Genomic DNA, 22,915 nt, shown 5'->3' with positions numbered 1-22,915 from the left:
TTGTTGTCCAATTTTAAATCTTCCACAAGAACTTATCCATAAAATTAAAAATGTCGGGAAACTGTTCTTACTAAGATAGGATAGGCTGTATTCTGTATTGGAACCATTTTTGTGAAAAAGGAATTTTTTCGAATAATATAATTCAAAAGATGAGAAGCGTAATCTCAAAATTAGCATTAATTACTTTAGCACTCCCCATCTAAGCCATGACCCCTGCTGGAAATAATAGACAGGGTATACCCCCCGATATTTGTGAGGCCATCCATAAAATATGCACAGCTAAAGTATACCTGTGCTAAGTGCTCCACCCTGGTGTTTATCTGGTTTTAATGGCGGGTAGCCAAGTTAATTAAATTTTCTACTTGCTTTGTCCACTAGTTAGTTATACTAAACTAAACCACAACAACAGTTTAGTTTTGTACCAGCAGATCTGGATCTGGTCTTTTACTCAAGCATCTTTAACCCTATTCGGTCCGGGGTTTTTCGAACATACTATGACGGCGGATTCCGCCCCCCCCCCCCCCCCCCCTCAATAACTTTTCATAAGATTGTTCAAATTGAATCAAACTTGGCACACTTATAGTACGTCATAAAAGGAACAGAATGGTGTCAATAAATTTTTGCTTACGTCAGCACATTTTCTGTGACGTCATCAGAAGCTTGAAAATTGTTAAAAATGCCACTATCTGCTTAAAATATAATTACTTTTGTTCTGGAGCGAATTTTTACATTCTGTTTGAAGTTTCTGAAAGCTAAATAAATTTTTTTTAACATATCTTCCGGTTTTTACATGGATCGAATAAAAAATTGCCAAAAATTGCCCGAAAATCCGTTTTTTTTCCGATTTTCGGGTAAAATCCGACAAAATCGGGAAATCGGATTAGTCACGTGTCAAAATTATTTAAAATGATTCTTCTTGATGAAAAAAAGTTGTGTTGCAAGTTTCAAGTTCTAAGGATAATCCTAACAGGAGTTATTATATTTTCCCCATTATAAGGATTTCATAGAGATTTTAGGGGTAGTTTCGAGTAATGGTCAATATCAAAGCCTCTGAAAGGTATGGGACCTAAAAATTTAGCATGCAGGTGTCTAATAGATAAATGTTGAAACTCAGTAAGTATCATAGCTATATAAGAAAGCAATCAGGAGTTATTAAAAAAAAAACGTAAGGGGGGGGGGGGGGGGGGCGAAATCCGCCCCCCGGACCGAATAGGGTTAAATTTCAATTTAGCGGTGTTCGCGGTTGTTAATCTCCTCCTTTAACTCTGGAATATCGAATACACATTCATGGTAATGTTTTAAACGTTAATATGGTTATCCTGGATATATATGTAACAGAATAATTTCCTCTTTCAGCTACATATTTGCTGCGAGTATTCTCGTCAAAACTTTGAACAGTTCTGACACAAACTGACCCACGTTAAAAAGTACAGACCAGCAAGAAGTTCCAACAGTTCCCTGTGACCAGATTTTTTTAAGTAAATTATCAATAAAAAAGGTTGGCAAAAAAAAAGTCGGTTAAAAATTTGGTGAAATGCACTTTTTACAGACAAAATGTTGCCAAGATTTTTGTGAAAATTAATGGAAAGCAAAAAACACATGCAAAGGAGTTCAGAGAATTCTCCTCTTTATACAACAATCTCAACTATAAATGTAAACTGAAAATATCCAACCTTTGTATCCTCTTATTTTTTAAGGTACATTGATTCTAAAAAAGCAAGAATCGGCAAGAAAAAAGCTCCTGAAAAAAAAATATGTTATGATTCCATTATTCATGGATGTTTTTTTGATTCATCAAATTTGAAAACACTACAACACAGTTAACCTTTATTTCTGCTTGGTATGAAAATGCTATCACGGTTTTTACTAAGCACGTATTCGGATTTTTTGATTCTCGTTCTCCGATTTTTCTAGATTTTTTGTTAAACAAACAAAAAAACCCCGGAATGAAAGAGTGCGTTTAAATATAGAAACTTATAAGATAACTTACGCATGCTGCAAAATGTTTGCTGTTTATACGCTCTATAAGCGAATGCATATTGTATATATGTTTTCCAAAGGCTTATTTTTTCACAATATTATAGTAGCTAGGCATCCTCGTTCCTATAGTTTGTTGCCTATGCCAAAGCCGCCCGTCTTGATGTCAAAAAGGCAAAAAACCCTGGGGACGAGGTTGAGTATCTAGGGCGCATATATCAAAAAGTAAAAAGAAAGCTCTGGGGGTCAAGATTTTACTGTAGGAACTTTTTATAAGATCTTATTTAAACTGTCTATTGGAGGGGAAAAAAGTTCTCTCCATATTTTTCATGGATTTCGCTTGCGAACTGGAACCTGTTCCCACCCTGCAACCCTTTATATATTTATACTAGAAAGCTGAATCATTTTAAAATGAGATTATCTTATCGGTTAAAAATATGTTGGACTTATATTTCGTCAGTTAAAATATTTTGTCGGTCAAAAACTTCGTAACGTGGCCTAAATTTTGTCACTTTTAACCGACGAAATGTTTTAACCAATTGGAAAAAAAAAATTTTTTTTAATTATTTGCTTTAACGTCTTCCCTCACCATTTTCGCTGTTAATTCGTTATTGGTATGTATTTTAGCATCCTCTTCCACTCTCTCAATGTGATGTCGAGATCAATATCGCACTCTTCATCTCTGATGAACTCACGTCATCGTGAAATATTGCCGTAAAGTCAGATGAATAAAAATCTTAGAGACATGAAAAGTTCAACAGTAATAGAACCTCAAGCTCTCCAGAGGGAATAGGCGAAAGCTTGTAATTGACTGATTTGAGAACACCAGTGACACTTCCTTCTTCCTCTTTGATAAAGAAGTGGATATTTCTCTTGGTACACGCTTAACAGTTTTTCAGCCAACAAAATAATCATGCAATTTTTTCTAAGAAAACTAAATATCTTTACTTGAAATGGAAAATCTGATTTTTGTTTTATTATATTTCATCTTCCCTGTCGCAAATCTCACTTAAAATCGCTAATAGTAATATACTAATTTTCATTAAAAAACAATTTAGGTAAAAATTTCGTCAGTTAAAAATATTCGCCAGATAAAAATTTTCGTTGGACTTTTATTTCGTCGGTTAAAATTTTCTTCACCTGTCAAATATTTCGTCACTACTTTCAACCGACATATTTTAAACCAATAATAAAGATAAATCTACAAAAAAATGTAGAAAATTAAAGTTTAAAAAATTAAACAACACAGGTTACTTTATCTTATATAATAAGCATCGTGATTACCACAAATAAAACCAGATATATAGAACTAGCATAAAAGAATAAGGATTGGTGTTCTAGCTTTCCTTAGCTTTACGTCTGGGTCTCTGCAAATGAATTCCTCTGAAGTGAACTTGGAAGAGGATTCCGTAGACGCGAGCCCCGCTATGTAAACGCAGAAGTTTGGGAAATGAAATAAAGAACAAGCGTGTACGGCTTCGGTCTCGTTTATTTTTCAGGGCAGTCGAGGCAAGTAATTCGAAACAGATGCTGGCGCCAATGTTGTTTTTGTTTGGGTGTAGTTCTGGCAATGTCTAGTGCTTACACTTCTTATTTTATTGCTGTCTTAATCAAGTTTGCACTCAACATACAAAACACTTAACATACAGTTTTGTATATATCTATGTTTTCCTGCTAAATTCGAAAATGAACAAAAGACGTATGAACAAAGCTTTTTCAAAAACATTTGGTGGTGAATTTGGCCAGCAGCAAGCTGGTGGAAACGACATTCCTTATGCTCTGCTGAAAGGGGCTCGTCACAATGGACAATTAAATTTATCAAATCGATCTTTAACGTCAGTACCAGAAAAAGTTTGGAAAATAAATACTGAAATTCCAGAGGAAGCTAAAGTTGCTTCTCTAGGGGATTCTGATGAGAGATGGTGGGATCAAGTTGATTTACGGAAGCTTATTTTAGCGTCAAATCAGCTTACAGAAATACCAGATGACGTGAAACTATTGCCAGCACTTACAGTGCTTGACGCTCATGATAATCTCATCAAAACCTTATCAGAAGAGCTCGGAAATCTTACAGAATTAGTAAAATTGCATTTAAGTCACAATAAGATTTCCCAATTTCCTTCAACTTTTTGTAATATTGCAAGTTTAAAGGCCTTATTATTAACTTCTAATGAGATTTCACAGTTACCAGAGGACATAGGATATTTATGCAACATAGAAGAGCTTGATTTAATGCAAAACCAATTAACTATGCTGCCAGAGAGTTTTGGTAACTTAAAACTCCTAAAAAAGTTAAATCTATCAAAAAATCAAATTGAAAGTTTGCCGATTGGTTTTGAAAATTTGACATGCCTTATTGATTTGGATCTAAGTTCAAACAAGTTGAGTGAGCTTCCCACTGGATTTGGAAAACTCACTTCTTTACAAATATTGGAGTGCCGATACAATCAAATTAATAAATTTACAATCTTTTCTGAAGTTGCCAATATCAAACAATTGTTTCTTGGTTACAATCGCATTAAAGAAATTCAGCCAGCTGTTTTGGAGAAACTTCCTTATTTAGTTTCTTTAGATTTACGTGACAATAATATTTCATCTATCCCAGAAAATTTACCAACATTAAAGCTTCTCGAACGCATCGATCTTACCAATAACAATTTATCTGGTTTACCATACGTTATTGGTAACATGCCGTTAAAATCATTGGCTTTGGATGGAAATCCTTTACGTGGTATCAGAAGAGATATTGTTGCAAGGGGTACACAAGCTATTCTTTCATATTTAAAAAGTAGGATGCCAACTCCTGAAACAGAAGAGGCTCCTATCAAAAAGTCGGAAAATAATAATACAATAAGTGAAAGAGAGGTTCTGTCAGAACAGCAGTCAGTGAATGATAGTAATAAGCCAGCTGTTAAGGAACCTAGTAAAGAAGTTGTAGACCAATATCTTATTGCAACAACAAAGGTTTTGAACCATTCTTCTGGAACTGCAGTGATTCCCAATTCTGTTTGGCTGCCTGGTGCACAGGTTACACACATTAACATCTCGAAAAACACAGTGACTGAATTTCCTGCACAAATATTTAATTATGCTGAAACTTTGCATGAACTGGATGCGTCACAAAATAAAATATCTACCATTCCTGCGGAAATTGGAATGTTGACTAAGCTGACTTTCATAGAGCTAAGCAAAAACATGTTGTCAGTTTTGCCAACCGAGATGACACAACTGCTTCATCTATTGCAAATCAATCTCACATTTAATCGCTTTGCTGCAATACCAGCCATACTTTGTAAGCTCCCAAAACTGCAGACAATAATAATAGCAAACAACCAAATTAGTGAAATAAATGTTGACGATTTATTGCAGCTGAAAACTTTGCATACGTTGGATCTTTCGAACAACAATATTGCGCGGATACCGCCACAGCTGGGGAATGTGTCATGGTTAAAATCATTGACTCTTGATGGGAATTCATTTCGAAATCCCCGTCCGCAGATAATGACGAAGGGTACACAGTTTATATTAAGTTATTTAAGAGATCGAATACCAAGATAGACGTAGAACAAATGAGAGGAACTGAACTTTTTATAATATAGTATATATATATACTAAGATATTTTTTTATAATATTTTTTAAGCATCGGCTTAACTGAGTTGAGCTGCAATATTATATGTAATCTCTTGGGTTTTTAGTTAGATTTCTAAAAGAAAATTTTATTGACTTTAAGAAGAATGCCTGTTCTAAATGTTCGTTAGATATATGCTTGAGAAATAGGTTATGCATCAGGTTAGTAAAAACCAAGCAGTGGGTCTTAAAATCTTTAAGCAATTGACCCCTGTGTGGCTGTTGGAAAACCTGCCTTAGTGACACCGGTTTCTTAAAATGTGCATGTCAAATTGTTCGAGAATTTTACTTTATATAAGTATATAAAAAAACTGACATAAAATTATGCAATATAATTTGAAATTATGAAGCTCTATATTAAAGTATTATATATATGAAATTTCTAATTTGTAGTTCTTTAAATATGAAGAAAATTATCCCTATTAATATCTCAACCAGTCTTGCGTAAAAGCACCAATTTTGACTCCTGTTTTCTCAGGCAGAAAATGTTTTGATTTCCAAGTCAAGTTTACCATCTACAGCATAGCCACTCGTACTTCCAATTAAAATTAACCTTTTTAAAGGGATACAAAACCTTAATTTTTGACTTCAGTGACTTTCACTAAAGTGGAGATTATGGTGGGGGGGGGGGAGTTTATGAGCAACGAGGACAAAAACAACATCTTAAGTCATCTTGAGTAACATATTGAGACCCAATACAACTTAAAATGACAGAAAAGTACCTTACAAATATTCAATATCCATAATTTATTTTGTAGAAACGCTTACCTTGCTTTTAGATCAAGTTTTCTGGTAAAAGAAACTTTGAAATATTTTGACTCCGCAATCTCTGTATTTTCCTCTAAATTCTGCACAAGAACGTACCAAATTATTTCATACAAAGTAACAATGTTTTTAGAGGTATTAATTACCTTTAGACTATTTATGATAGCATTTTTAACAAATCAGGTCCTCGTGTTGTCTTTGCTTCCTCACTGAACACACTTACGATTTTATTGTTTAGTATTACCTTAAGGGAAAGAAATTTTTGCAAAACTTTATTTTGTGGAATTAATTTTTGCGGATTTTGCCAGCATCCGCAAAAATTAATCCCGCAGAAGTAAAGAAATTTTAGGCATCCGCAAAAATAAATGCCGCAAAACTTGTGAAATTTTTCATCCGCAAAAATAAATTCCGTAAATTTTTCGAAATACTTTATGCGTAAAGAATCGATCTGTTGACTTTGCTTTGCATTTAAAGGCCTCTTTATCTCTACAACATGAAAGTAAGGAAGGAGTTGAAAAAGGAAGAAGTAAAAATGTAGAAATATTTTCGATATTTTTAGTGACGATATTTGATCCTACATTTGTTACAGCTTAGTATTCTTTTTTTGATATTTTGATGAAAAATAGAGAGATGATATTCCATAAATCGGATGTTTTGTATACACTTAGGTACTAAATTAGGTTTTTCCCGAATTTCGATTTACCAAATTTCTTGCATCTTGCAAAATGTCTCTTTTGAGGTCGCTATTCGCAAAAAATTATTTCGCAAAACCTGCCATTTTTGGGTCACTCATCCGCAAAAATAAATTCCGCACAAATTTCTTCCGCAAATAATTTCTTCCCTTAAGTTATATTTTAAGACCTCTGATAGACAGACAGTATACTGAAAAATGTATGCATAATGTGTATATTTTTACACGGTAGCTAACAAATGCAAACACAACGTACAACAAATAAACCCGTGAAAAATCCACTTCTTAGGCGCAAAAACTAATGAAAAGGTTCGCCATGTCGACACACCGCAATTTAATTTAGAAATTTTCTTGGTCGTTGCTTCTATTTTTTAGAGAAGAGATATTAGGGTTGAAAGTTTTTCCCTGACGTCATCAACTCGTTGGTTCAAATTTGGATAAATTGGCCTGGCTTTGGAGAATTTGACCAATTTTACTCTCAGCTGATCCCTAGTTATTATCGCAGGAGATGACATCAGTTATTTTCACCCGTTTCTAAGATATTTTTTGTCTCCAACTATAAAGTCCGAAGCGATGGCTTCGTTAACTTTACGTATGCTATTGACATTCATTTCACGTGAAATGTGACAATGTCTCAATTGGTAAAAGTAAGTCCATTTTGCCATTTACAGACAGACACATATATTTGTCGTGATTGTATCGGATAAACATGTGCTGAATTCAAAGAAGCCGAAAAAGGCCCTGAAAAAAACTATTAACACATTTCAAGCATTCAACCTACTAAACACGAGGATAAAAATGTCTGAATAAGAGAATCAAAAAGATGTTCCATTTCGCCCGAAGAATGCAGAACTGTTCGAAGAATTAACTAAATGCCGAAATGAAATAATTTAAATCACCTCCAACACGAAAGTTCAAAGATTTTGGTGGCGAGTTAGGTGATCCTTGAGGATTCGGACGGTGAATTCGCCGGTAAAATGTATCTGAGCACGCGCAGTTTTGTTTGTTTTGATTTTGCTTCAATAAATTCGCTTTGCCTTTTAAAGTAGCAGCTTCTACTTTTTAGCAGCGAAATATTTTACTGTAAACTTTAAACGCATTTATTCTTAGAAGGACTTATTACTGGAAGAAAATCAAAATAACAATAACTGTTTTGCTTTTAATACTAAAAAGAGTGCTCACATTCAGTATTTTGAATTCGACACACGTTTTTCGTTTTACGTGTAAATCACAAAGATATTCTCCGTAGAATTCGTCATTCACATTTTGCTTCGTAACCCCCCCCCCCCCCCCTCTACGCATCTCAAATCATTTCTGATGAGGAGAATTGAATAACAATGCAACAACGAAATTTTGTTACCCAAAATTTATCTCCCTAAATAAATTTTACATATACTTCTATTTACATCTTAAAACACTTTACACTATATTCATGTCGCGGGCGCGTCACATGAAATGAATCAGTCACGGGTCGTAAACCTCGTCTCCATGAACATATCTTTTAAACGAATATTTCTCAAAAAAATAACTAATTCAATTTAAAAATTCGACCAACAACAATTTCTGCTAATCGTTACATTGCAACATCTGCACGAACGTTTGATCCTGTTTCGCGCCATTTATAAATTCCTCCAATGACAACATCTGGTCGTGGTTAGTGTCAAACTCACGAAAAATTGTTAATATTTTTTCCTCACTCGCATTTCTATCGTTAATGTAACCCATCATTTTATTAATAGACTTTACTATACACAAGACTTCATTTTTAGTTATAGCTCCGTTACCGTCTATATCGTATACGTCAAACGCCCATCTTAATTTTTCTTCAAATGTGCCTCGTGTTGTTATCGACAGAGAACAAATGAATTCTCGAAAATCTAAAAGGAGTAACAGATAACTGTGTTTATAACAGAGGTAGTATTTATGTTTCTTCGTCGTAAGTTTTTAAAGAACGACAGGCAAGAAAAGCAGGGAAAGATTCATGTAAGTTTTTAATACAAAAACTAGCAAAACTGAGCATTAACAAAAAATTAGAAAAAATTAGCAAAAAATAAAACATGGGTCGTGGAATACAAAAGATTTTGAGATGATGAAACTTTTTAGATCGGAAAAAAAATTAAAATAAATTTTAGTAAAAGCTTTTCAATCAAAGATCTAAAATTTTTTTAACATAATATACTTAAGTCTGTCACTAGTAAATTACCTTACCAATTCTGTTGTCTTGATTCACATCAAATGTACGAAATAGATGCTCGGCAAATCTTTTTGCTTCACTTGTTCCGTAAAATTCACTATATATATTTGTGAACTGCTCTAGTGTTAATCTACCATCAGGACAATCTCGTTTAAATCCATTATACCAATCCTTTAATTCTTGTTCGGTAAAATGTGTCCGTAGTAATAAATCGCGTAATTCTGAAGGTGGTAGTTTGCTGTTCACTTTTCCCATTTGATTACCTCTCCTACATTAATGAAAATTGTGTCAGAAATAATATACGTTGTCATAACAACACAACAATAACAACAAACAACAACAACAGCAACAACAACAACAGCAATAACTGGTGCTAGCAAAAAGAAACTATTAAAAATATCGCATCAACAGATAAGAGAAACACCGAACTACTTAATCTTCTCCAATTGACTGTTTATTTACGAAATAAAACTTTCGCAAGTTCCTTTGTAATTTGCGAAATAAATCTTGGTAATAATTAATTTTACATCGATACCAGCGATAACCTTCATATTCACCAAGGATTTAATTTTTATGGTAACATTTAATACTATGATTATCGATTCGTGAAAACAAATTTAAGCGTAATCTATCAACTTTCGCGGATGAAGCTATTTATAGAAATTGCTGGTCGCAAAAATTTCTAACATATTTAGAGTATATTTTTTGCCTCGTTAGAGATGTACTTGTAATAACCGTGTGGTTTTCAATATAACGCAATTTTGTTCCAATTATTTTTGCATAAAAATAAAAAAATAGAATTAAGCATAAAGGAGATGAATAATTAATTTTAACATAAATATAAGTCGATAAGTAACACAACAAAACATAGACTTTTAAGTAAAAGCAAGACAAAAGGGTAATAAGAACAAATAACTAACAACAAAGATAAGTAAAAACATATTAAAAAAAGAAAGGAATGGAAATACAAGCTGATGAATTCTTCTACCTCTTGTACTAAATGTTCTTTATCAGTTTGGGTACGAGGTTGTAAATTTTAAGTTGTATGGAAAGCCACCCTTAAAAATTGATTATGTTTTTAAATTTCGCCTTTGGGTTTAAGTGTCCACCTAGATCCCAGGGCTCTTTTCTACAGGTTTTTTACAGATTTTTTACAGGTTGGTTCAGTGTTAAATAATTCTACAGATTTGTCGCTAGGCGAAATGTTCCGTGCGAAAAAAAATTAAAAATAATTAAAGATTCTAACGATTGGCTGACAGAACATTCCGACGTCTCTAAAGATAAAAAACAATTCTACTTTCGAGCGGCAGAAATCCTATCAACCAATTGAAATTCATAAGTTTATTCCACTCGGAATATCTCGTCTACAATCCCAGACAAAATATATGTCGAAATTGTGAATTTGCCCCCCTCCCCCCAATATCAGTGCTGTGACAGTGTTGTGAGCCCGGAAGAAGCTTTGATATAGGGGGAGGGGGGGATGTTATGATAGTTGTGTACTTGTTCTGAGTTTTGACGACATATTTTGTCTGGGATTGTAGTGTAAGATAAGCCTTACTGGTATTTCTTTGCTCAGAAAATGTTTCCAAGTTAGCCTGCCTGCGAAGAAAGAAAACAATTTAAAAAGGTCAAAATAGAAGTATTGTTTCCCCTACTACTTTTGCGTGTGCTGGAATTTTTGGGAACTTTAAAAAAATTTCCATTAATTTTTTCTTAAAAACTTTATTCAAAAGCATTATGCGATGTTTGCTTCCAATTTAAAGCAGATAAGGAAAATTTGGGAATGTTTCACATTCTGTTCAACTAGCCGGCTAATTAAAATAATGCGTCAAAATTATTGCATTCCACTCTTTTTTCCAGGGATTTCTTCCTTTTATATCCAAGAGAATGGGAAAAATATTTTTTAACTATTTTTCTATACCAAAAGGTTACAATTTCTGGCAACTCTGAAAGCTCTGGGGACAGGAACGGTCAGCTGGGTATTATAAAACAAAGGGTTCTAAGCATCAAAAAAGTATTCACGTCGGGTCCTCCCCAAAAAGGGAAACTTAAAAACGTTGGGGACAAGATTGGTATTTTCTGTACTTTTAATTGGACAGAATCTTCCGTTGCTGCATGAGAAATGATAGTGGAAGCAAAATATTTCTGAATTGATTAAAAGTTTTAATTGGAACTTCTTTGAGGCTGCACTTGGGAAAAACATAGGAATAAAACTTAGCTACCTTTCTCAAATTCCAGTCCTGAATACTTTTACACCAATAGTCAGCTTGAATGTAGTGCTCGTTCTTGTTATACAGTATAAAATAGCTATATAGAGGTGAACACTGTTTTAAAAGATTAAGAAGTGGACAATAAGAAAATAAAGAAATCGTACATTTCGGACGTCTTAATACTCAGGTAAAAAGAAGTTATTAAAATTTAATATTAAAAATCTTGGATTCCAAATATGTTAATTGAAGAGCAGAAACTAACGCGAGCAGAAACTTTCGCGTTTTGAGAAAAAAACACGAAATTTTTAAGAAACGCTTTTGCGTTTTTGGGGAAAAATTTCGCGGAAAGATCTTCGCGAAACGTTCGTAGTGCATAAATGTGTGTAATAACACAAACGTGAAACAAGATGGTGTACTTCCTTCATGCATCCATTTTATGTATTTTTAAACTTTATTGTCTTGTCCGAAGTTGTCCAGAATTGTAAGATTTTCATCTAAATATGAGGTCATATTGGTTATTGCGCTCGAAAGCCTTCACAAAATGCAGGAGATTAAAAAACGCCATATTGTATGTAAGATGTATTATCAAATTAAGCACTAGTAACATTGAAGCAAAATAAAGATCATGCAGAGAAAAGCTATAGGGCTATAGTGTATGACAACAGCAGCGGAATGCCCCCCCTCTTCAATAACTTTTCATAGGGTTGTTCAAATTGAATAAAACTTGGCACACTTATAGTAAGTCATAAAAAGAACAAAATAGCAGCAATAAATTTTTGCTTGCTCAGCACATTTTCTGTGACGTCATCAGAAGCTTAAAATTTGTTAAAAATGCCATTATCTGCTTAAAATTTAATTACTTTTGTTCCAGAGCGAATTTTTGCATTCTGTTTGAAGTTCCTAAAAGCTAAATAAAAGTTATTTAAAATATTTTCCAGTCTTTACGTGGATCGCATAAAAAATTGCCAAAAATGGCCCAAAAATTCGGTTCTTTCCGATTTTCGGGTATAATCCGACAAAATCGGGAAATAGGATAAATCACGTGTCCAAATTGTGCAAAATTCTTCTTCTTAATAAAACAAAGTTGTGCTGCAAGTTTTAAGTTCGCCCCCGGACCGAAAAGGGTTAAATCCTTCAAAATGGACAGAAGCACTTCGTAAACAACAGCAAGCCTGAAGTACGTAAAAAAATAAACAAACAAACAAGTAAACAAACAAACGAACAAGAATACAAACAAACAAGACTACAAAAGGGATTTCATAAACAGTAATGATTTCTGAAACTGTCCTTATTTTAGAAGTCATGTAAATTAAAAGTTTGATTTTGACTGGTGCTTAATTGTTCAAGCAAACACGTAAATATTTACGTAGGTAGCCTATCCAAGTACGTAGTCAACAAGCAACGAGTAAGAAGTAAGTTAGCAACAGACGAGTCTGTAAAACTACAAAGGTATGAGCAACGTTGAATACTTGACAAACGTTTGCGTTGCTTAATAAATCAAAGAGTGTATAACTGATAAGGTAATTAATTTTCTTCTTTGTTCTGTTACCACTAAAGCTTTTCACCTTTTTACATAACGCTTGCATGCTGAGTTATAAATCGTTAATGTCTCTAATTATATGGATAATTTGTGCCCCTATACCGGAGCTCCAGGTATTATTAAAGCTCTGGTATAAAATATACCTAGAAAAAAATAGGTACAGTAAAGAGTAAAAAAATATCTTTCCAGTCTAATTGACAATAATTAGGGTTATTATGAATGGCATCATCCAAGCTGTCATTATGTCACCAAGGCATCAATTAGAAATAAATTTACAAAATTTAACAAAATTAGCATCACCGATCATATGCTGAATTTCAGCTAAAAGTGACTTAAACGACTAAGATGTGTTACAAAAGTTGTAAGGAATAGTGTGAAAAAGGATATTTTTTTCTACAAGCATCCACAAAATATATTGAGACATATGGTTGACACAAACTTCGAGATCCGTCCTTAAAATTAACTATATAGGTCATTTCATGGAGGTATAAAAGAACTCTTATACCTCTATGGTCATTTCTATACTGTTCACACCATTTCAAAGGACTTAAGATCTCATTTTAGCTAGATCCCAACTCTCAATGATACTGACCACAGTGTAAATACTTTTCCTAAATTTTGACGTGGATTATTCCGTAAAGGGTACGTGATAAAAGGAGCGACTCTACGCATCTAAAAAAGTAGCATTTCCACACCTTGTCGGCTGTGGATTTGCTAGTTGATGCCGTTCGCCAATTTTTCTAAAATTACAAAAGAAGTGCCATTGTCTAAATATTCTTGTGGACGGTTGTAGCCACTACATTGAGAAAAGACAGTATTTTCTTTAAAATCTATTCAGTGTGTTACTTGAAAGGGAATGCGAAGAAAAAATAATAAGTGTTTGAAGTAAGAAAAAAAAGCATTTACTTTTGTCTGAAGTCTCACATCATTTTCTTGCAATTTGGAATTTCTGTTCTTTTTCCTTTGCTCCCTCTCAATTTTTTTTTCTTTATATGAAAAAGAAAGAATCAACAAAAAAAATAATTTTTTTCTTTTCTTTTAATGTTTTCGCTATTTAATTTTAAACACAAAAAATCCTCATTGTTTTATTAAAAAACTTTTATTTCTTTAATTATATATGACTATCCATTTTTAATATTTTTCTTTTACTTTAAAAGCATCCTAGAAAAAAAACATACAAAAAAATTGTAAATAGATTTGTGGGACGCTCAACAAAACAAAATGTAACCAGAGAAAATAATAAACAAAATGTAAAAGTCAATTAAAAACATACAAGCCACTCAACACTAAAATTTTTATTATTCAACCATGCTTCGTATATTACATATTACATATTTTATCTTTTATTATTTTTTTCACATTAACTATAAATGACTCATTCAAAAGTATAGTAAATTATTTATTTCGATTTGTTTACCATTGTTTCACATAATATTTATCAAATATAAAAAAATTGGTCCCTTATTCGGAATGAAGCATCTGGGATTTAAGTTGTGAATGTTCACAGGTACAAGTAAAAGTGCTTTACATGAAACCTTACTGGTTATTTCCAGGAGAGATCTGAAACACGCATTCTCTATCAAAAGCACATATTTCCTACTTGAGCATATTTTCTATCCGAAACGCATATTCACCACCTGAAGCACATATGACCTATCAGAAACACATATTCTCTATCTTAAACACATATTTCCTATTTGAGACACATATTTCCTATCTGAAACACAATTTTTCTATTAGAAACACATATTTCCTATTTTAGACACATATTTCCTACCTGAAACACACATTCTCTATCAGAAACATATATATATATATATCCTATTTAAGACACAAATTTCCTATCTAAAACACATATCCCCTATCTGAAACACATATGACCTATCTGAAACACATATGACGTATCAGAAACTCATATTCTCTTTCAGATACACATATTTCCGTTCTAAAACACATCTTCTGTAGCAGAAACAAATATATCCTATCTGAAACACATGCCCTACTTAAAACAGATATTCTCCTTCCTTTTAAGTTAAAGATAGAGTTCACGGTACAAAAACTTGGCAAATTCTAAAAGTTTAAACAAGAAAGACATGAACAACAACAACAACAACAACAACAAGCAAATAACAACAACAACAACAAGCAAATAACAACAACAACAACAAGCAAATAACTCAAAAAATAATTATTTCACCTTATGCTGCTCAACCTCCTCCATGCTGACAATTTTCTGATCGGTTTGTCAGCGCCAGCCCTTTCTTTATCGACCTTTGCTCCCATAATGCTTTACGTGATCATTGCTCGCTACATGTTAAATTCTTTTTCCAAAACTCCAAAAAATTAGTTATTTTATTGAGTTTTTTATCTGAATAACAAATCAAAAATATATTACATACATTACTTAACTATATAAGTTTTATGTTTAGACTCCCCCTGATCACTTTTTTCATAATAACACTGTTTTAATAAAAATAACAGTTGAAGAAGAGCAATAGACTAAAATTTTACCAATGTTCTATTTTCTTCCTTAAAATCACAACAAAAATGGGGAAATGTTATTTCATGTCAGAATTTTTCGTACAATCAAACTTAAGGACATTTTTTTTATTAAGCCGGGAATGATCTTGTCTGGCAAGCAAGTTATAGCAATGCTTTACGTATCTTTAGTGGGTAATGTAACATAGTTGTCGTAGAAGGGGAAGGAGAACCTGCCGTTAGGGTGGAATATCCGAGGATGTTTAAACTTCCCGTTACTTACTTACTGGCATACTTACTTACATAAAAAAACAAAAACAAAAAAAAACAACAACAAAAGGCAATAGTTAAAGCCAAATTTCTTGGTTTTAACAAAAAAAGCATTAAGGCTTAAGAAGAGTCTGACGACTGGCACAAGGTTAAAATAAAATGATGTACCGGGAATTGTTATATGATCGTCATGCAGGCATGATTCTTTCTAGTCATGGAAAAAAATTTTCAAAGACCTAACTTGGCTTTATTATGTTAGAGGAGCACTACTTACGACCAATCGCATGGAGAACGAGTAACGATAAATAGTAAACCGAAGTCTCCTTAAATCTAAATCCATCTTTTAGTGATTTCAGTTACTACAAAAATAATATTCCGCTAACTGCAGGAGTAAAACCTTGCAAGTGCAATTTCATGATACACGTTAAATTGGTAAAATTTGGTAAAATATTTTTTCTCACAAATTGAAGGGACTACGCAACGGTCAAGTGTAAGACGCCCACATTCTATAAAAAAACCATGTAAAGTAAATTTTGGCGGGAAAATAAATTATGCTAAATATGCACATACCAGTAGCATCATAATATTTGGGTTAATAAGGAAGCAAAGGCAACAAGAGCAGCTGTAATTCCTGCAAAATGTCACATTTACTAATTGTAAAAAGTTAATAAAAAAAGTGAAAAAAGATCATTGGTGTTGTCACAACTGGGTTTATTATTTAGCACGAAAAATCAAACCTGATTGTGTAAGAGAAGAGACGTTACATGTAAAATATGACGCGCTAAATTTTCAGGAGTCTGGGTATGAGATAAAAAAATATTCAAATTTCAAAAATAATTTTGAAAGTTATTAAAACAAAAAAATTACGAGCAAAGATCTAAATGTACGATTCTCGCCCGCAGAGCGATTTGAAATTAAAAAGTTTATATCTAAGAGTTCTGGGGTCAAGAATTGTATATGTAAACAGAGATTTTTTCATTTTTCCGTGTGTGCGTCTGCCTGTCACATGTAATTGCAATTAAATTCTCCACAATTTTTTTCGACGACGGCTATAACAAATCTCTATAAAATGTTCCGTGTTTTATAAAACAAAATTCTAAATTTCATAAAGAAACAACCGTTACTAACTAAATTTATCATGTAATAGTCACGGTTAATTAACTTTTATTGTTTGTTTCCTTTGTTTTTTTACTTTCTCGAATGTTATCTATTTCATCAAAATAATGTGTCAATTATTCCCGCCTCCAATTGAAATTTACTACAAAGTGTAAAGATTTATTTCGTATATCGTTTTTTTTTATAACTTTTCGCATTAATGATAAACTAGTTATGAACCTCGTACAATATGACATATACTTTTCAAGTTCTGACATTTTATCAAGTTATTTTGCGAACCTTTAAGCCATATTCTACTCTGTACCGTGCGATGATTAGTAATTATATACAATGCTACTATGCAAAATTTAAAAATTTCCTAACAGAAAGATTGTTTTAAACTCAAGGTAAGTACTTGTTTAATTATGGATATTAAATATATTTAAAACACTTATATTTCATTTTTATTTATATTTGGAAGCTCAATATGATATCTAAGATATTAAAGATTTTATTATTTGTGTTTAAAAACAATTTCATTAGTTCGGTCCCTTGTGTAAGTTACCCAAATAATAAACAATCCGAAAAGCGAGTTCCACAATAAGTGACGGTGATACATTGTAACAGCAGGGGTTAAAAGTTAATATCTTACAACAATTGACTCACTTAAATAAGGCGTTTTCAACTATTATTATTATTTAATACATCTCTATTACATTTGTTTAGTGTATTAGACACTCGCTGCTATTTTTAATTCTACCTTTGGAAAATATTTCTTTGGTGAATTTTGACTCCCCCCCTTTTTTTAAATTCACGAACATAGTGGCGTTAAGTTCGGAATAAATTTTTTATATAAAATGTGATTAAGTTGCGGAGCAGTTAGTCATCCTTCTGTCCCAAATACGATTTACCATCCACAATGCCTAAATGTTGTCACAAAGAACTAAAATAATGACCTTTTTTGTCGTTTTCACTGGGTTACCAACAATACTTAAAAACTCAAAACAACGAAACACAAATTTTATTTTTCGCGATGCGCTTTTTTTTAAAAAAATAGGAAAAAAGAAAAAGAAAACCAAAAAAATTCTTACGCTTTGTTAAATATGATGAAAATAATAAAATACAAACTTTTCTAAAAGTTTAAAATAAAAAACCGTTCAGAAAACAGATAAAATAGTTCTAGAATCTTCACGATATATTCAAAGATACAACAACATCAACTAAATAAAAATATAAAAATTAATTATTGATTCAAACAATAAACATTTTTGTATTCTATCTTATTCTCTCTTGCAACTAATACAGACCTCTTACACTCACGACACTGATGTATACTCTGTCAGCACCACTATACTTGAATTTATTCAAACCAAGTAGAAAAAAAAAACAAGTTAAAAATCAATATGTTTTTCACATCTTACTAAGTCTACAAGCTGATAATGAACCAAAACAATATCTTCAAGCTGAATATTTTAGCACGTAATAAATTATACATGAATATCTTCCCTTTAATGTCAACAACGCACAATAGAACCAAAATGCTGGACTAGCCCACCTATTTCGAGAAATCTTAAGAAAATTAATTAGCCGATCGAAATTATCAGATTTGCATTGAGTCAATTTGTAAAGTAGTATGAACAACAGAAGTAACCAGATGTGACATACAGAGTTAAATAATACAATATAGAAATGAAATATTGAGGAAAATAGAATGGAAGAAGAAGAAGAAGAAGAAGAAGAAGAAGAAGAAGAAGAAGAAGAAGAAGAAGAAGAAGAAGAAGAAGAAGAAGAAGAAGAAGAAGAAGAAGAAGAAGAAGAAGAAGAAGAAGAAGAAGAAGAAGAAGAAGAAGAAGAAGAAGAAGAAGAAGAAGAAGAAGAAGAAGAAGAAGAAGAAGAAGAAGAAGAAGAAGAAGAAGAAGAAGAAGAAGAAGAAGAAGAAGAAGAAGAAGAAGAAGAAGAAGAAGAAGAAGAAGAAGAAGAAGAAGAAGAAGAAGAAGAAGAAGAAGAAGAAGAAGAAGAAGAAGAAGAAGAAGAAGAAGAAGAAGAAGAAGAAGAAGAAGAAGAAGAAGAAGAAGAAGAAGAAAACAAAAACTGATCAGTTCTGAAAACGTTTCTTTTCTTAAAAAAATTTAAAGAAATAATATTAATGAACAGAGTGTTATTTGCCTTAGAATTTATCATAAATTCTCCATCACATTGCTTATTTAAGAATTCCTAAACATCAATAGAAACAGCTGGGGAGAATCTATGGCTTTTCTTGGCTTTGATTTTTTTAATTTTCCAAAACTAATTTAAAACAATCTTTTAGAACCGTGCAAAGATTTCCTGGGTGTTCATTGTTAAAGCACGAACTGTGTATATGAAAAATAAAATCAGATGAGGGAAATAAATTTCTAGTGTGGAACTTTCAGCCATGTATGATTTTTTGCGTGAGATGGTCAGGCTTGGACATCAGCCAGAAAATATAGTGAAACCTCCCTAAAGAGGATACCGTCAAAGGTGGACACCTCTGTAAGTCAGTCTGTTAGATTTGCCTTCAACAGAATTTTTCAACAACCTCTCAGCGCAATAAAGTGGATTTGCAGACGAAAAATTTTGCACAGCATGTTATTTTTAGGCAAAAAGATGATCAGTGTCTTTGTTTTGTTGTTTTTGTATACTTACCGCTTTCTTATAGCCCTAACCGCTTATATCTGAGAAAATGACTATGCATCAGACTTAGATCATAACCATCCTGCATATAGAGTTTACGTGCTAAGAGAAGAAATTCAGTGGGGATAATTTTTAAAGCAGCTTCTATGCACAATCTCAAACACACTGTCGTAAATTTAGAGCTTGTGCAAGTTCCCCAATGACATGACACAACAAATGGCTCGAAAAGTTGTAACAATAATAGGTTATTCTCATTTCTCCAAACGGCACCCCGTCAGATTACCATAGGCGTAGAAGAGCCTTGGGGACTAGGCACCTGAAATCCCAGTCTGATATTCTTATAAAGTACATTCTTATAAAAAGCATACGACAGACAGAGCGAACCCCTTATTGAAATCAACCAGTTATCACAAAATAATAAAAAAGAAACCCCCAAATCTCGACCAATGGGCACATCTTGTAGATGGGTATTTATAAATATTTCTTCAGAAGAGTGAAAACCGTTGGCCTTTAAAACATCGAAGAAAAAAGGACCACGTGAGCAATTAACAATTGATGTAACCAATCAAAAAGTATATCGTGCATCTATGTTCGCATGAAGTAACGAATTACTTTTTTACAGAAATACATTTGTGACACGTTTATTTTATAACAATATCAAAATTCACAGTAGGCTTATTGTTATCCTAATTCCTTTATTGTTCCAAAAAAAGACCTAATGTTTTTAATCTGAATTTCCAGCCTGATATTCTTATCAAGCATATTCTTCTTTTTAAATAAAAAGCGTGTGTATAATTAGATTTCGTCAGGGAGGGCCAAAAATAACCTTATTTTATGTACTTTTTCTTTTTTCATTTCGTAATCTTTTTTTTTCGTTATCAAAATTCTTCTTTGGAAGTTATGTTAGCATTACTTTGTTCTTGAAATAGTGTTTATTGGAGTTGAAATAGCATTATTAAATAACATAATAGACTTTATATAAGTGATATAATAATCTGTTTATTCACACAAAATTTTCCATCGGCTGTTAAAAAATATTAGGTGAAGAAAGATTAGGCTGCAAAATAAGGTCCGAATTTTTTTCAACTGGATGACAACCTATTTGTAATGTACACCTGAACGTTTGAGGGTAGAAGTGTGAAACACAAAAATCTCTACTTAAGATTCATAGAAATACACCCTAACACCATAGCCCTTGGTATAATTAATAAATACTAATATAAAAATTGATGTAGATAAAATTTTGGTTAAAGTTTCCAACACATTTGATAAACAACTCACAAATATTTAAGATAGCCAGATATATCATATTGTGCAGCTTGAAAAACAAAAACATAAAATTCATCTCCTCTTCCATCATGCAATTCTAATTCAGTAAAACAACTAAATTATTTTTCATGTGACGTTTTATTTTCGATCTTTAACACACACCCTTATGTTTTATCACTGTTGTGTGTACCTCTCATTGAAATGGCTTTGTTGTTCTATCGCTACCTTACATTTCACAACACGGGGTGATAAAGAAAAAAAAATTGTTTGATTAGAAAAGAAAAACAATTGTGAAAGATAAAGTTGAATAAAAAGACATCTGTTTGCAGAAGATTCAAATGAGAAAACAAAGGATATTTATGTGTTAAGAAAGTTGGAATATTCTTTTTTTTTAAACGCTTGTTATTCTCCTTTTTGCGGACAGTAAATTTACGATTAAGCCATACAGCAAGAAATGATCCTTAGCAATCAGGAACAAACTACAGTGATAAATTCGCAGATTTCAACCAATAGATACTTTCATAAGTCTATTGCGACGCAACTTTAGTTTTGTTTATGTAACCCTGGGAATTTCTGCTTACCGTATTCTTTAAAAAAATTGTTGTTTCTATAAAAACAAACGAAGGAAGCGATAAAACTATGTCAACCAATAACAAACAAGCGATCATGCGATAAAGAAAATGTAAACATGAGAAAGAATATACCACACAACCTTTCTCTCACATAATCTTTAAGCTACACGCTTTTTTATAAGAATATGCTTTATAAAAATATCAGGCTGGGATTTTGATTTTGGGTTAAAAACAAAAGGTCTATTGTTTAGAACAATAGAGAAATAAAAATAATGACCAGCCTGATTAGAATTTTGATAATCAAATGAAAAAAACTGAAGATTGTATTCGCGTAAAGTAGCATCCATCTTGTTTATGACGTAATAGGTAAACAAAGACAAATACCTGTGAGAGCCACCATTTTTATTTTGATGATCAAAATTAATAAATCTATTTTTTCATCTTTCTGTAATTTTTTTCTCTAAGAAAAAAAACAAAGACCAACCTCGTTCTTAAGACTCTTCATCCCATTTTTTCAGCAAAACGAGTTGTTCTTATTTAGAAAGTAGGACAAGATTGCAAACGAAGAAGTTTGCAGGGCACACGAAGTGGCATCTTTAATTACAAATTTCTTCTACTCTGGTGCTTGACGGGATTAACACTTGATTTTCAGGCCTTCGTGCTTTTTCACACATCGAACAATCAAATCTTTAATATCAAACAGCGTGATGAAATCATTCAAAATGGCGTCTTATTATCAAGCTGCTATTTCCTGCATCTATTGTATATAGTTCCATAGAAAACAAAAATTTAATGTTAAATATATTATTTGTCAAATAATAATTACACGCAATATTTACAAAACTGTATGCGACAACACTCAATAAACATATGCTACTACTTGTCTCGATTAGTGAAATATAATAATTAGATATTCTAAATAAAAACACAACATTGATCGAGCCAAAATGAACATAACCCTTTGTGCTAAAGGTGCTCCATTTCTTCATACAAAATAATCAAATTATGTGGCAACTATACTCATCCAAATTTGTAACACAAATTTTTAAAAGGGTGACACAATCTGTTTTCAGGATATACGAGAGATTTTATTCTGCACAAAGAGTTACTGGTAAGCATAAAATGTCTCTACCTTAGCAGAAAAAAAAGATACAAAATTGCGTACATAAAAAAGCATACAAAAATACAATCCATTAGTTGGCCACGGACAAATGTAGAGAGTGGCCACACCGGCGCGAAAAAGAAAGAAATATAATTTTTTTTATATTGCACTATAGTACAGTTACGTCATCAACAAAAACGGTATAAATCTTAATATGGTAAAATATAGCGTCGCATTATTTAATTATAATTATTTATATATTACGTCATAATCTATTAACTGCATATATTATTAACTGCATAATTTATTTGCTGCACAATTTGTGTATGTTACTGCCGTAGCAAGGGAGATTCAGTGCGATTAGATTTAAAGGAACAGAATTTCATACAAAGATTACAAAAAGTTCGCTCGATTATTTCTGACTGAATGGTGACTTGTCTTCAGAAAATAAAAAATCTGTTTGAAGAAAAGT

General features: G+C 32.3%; 2 protein-coding genes across 3 annotated transcripts; one reads left to right on the top strand and one right to left on the bottom strand.

Moving 5' to 3' along the window:
• The first annotated feature begins 3,486 nt into the window (after nucleotides 1-3,486).
• Nucleotides 3,487-6,033, top strand: LOC130636579 (leucine-rich repeat-containing protein 40-like). The gene has a single exon (XM_057446340.1). It carries the CDS (start codon nucleotides 3,664-3,666, stop codon nucleotides 5,533-5,535), a length of 1,872 nt encoding a protein of 623 aa, XP_057302323.1. The 5' UTR covers nucleotides 3,487-3,663; the 3' UTR covers nucleotides 5,536-6,033.
• Nucleotides 6,034-8,412: 2,379 nt separating this feature from the next.
• On the bottom strand, nucleotides 8,413-15,429 carry LOC130636578 (neurocalcin-delta-like). 2 transcript variants are annotated; one of them, XM_057446338.1, is made up of 3 exons: nucleotides 15,203-15,429; nucleotides 9,270-9,523; nucleotides 8,413-8,938 (listed from the first exon to the last, which is right to left on the bottom strand). In XM_057446338.1, the coding sequence occupies exons 1-3, from the start codon at nucleotides 15,286-15,288 to the stop codon at nucleotides 8,628-8,630; spliced, it is 651 nt and encodes a 216-aa protein (XP_057302321.1). In that variant the 5' UTR covers nucleotides 15,289-15,429; the 3' UTR covers nucleotides 8,413-8,627. The 2 variants fall into 2 exon arrangements, with proteins under 2 accessions (XP_057302321.1, XP_057302322.1); XM_057446339.1 differs by lacking the exon at nucleotides 15,203-15,429 and adding an exon at nucleotides 13,912-14,149.
• Between the last annotated feature and the right edge of the window lie 7,486 nt (nucleotides 15,430-22,915).

Source organism: Hydractinia symbiolongicarpus, chromosome 3 (assembly GCF_029227915.1).
Source record: "Hydractinia symbiolongicarpus strain clone_291-10 chromosome 3, HSymV2.1, whole genome shotgun sequence".
Taxonomy (NCBI): domain Eukaryota; kingdom Metazoa; phylum Cnidaria; class Hydrozoa; order Anthoathecata; family Hydractiniidae; genus Hydractinia; species Hydractinia symbiolongicarpus.
This window is presented reverse-complemented; position numbering and strand designations above follow the sequence as displayed.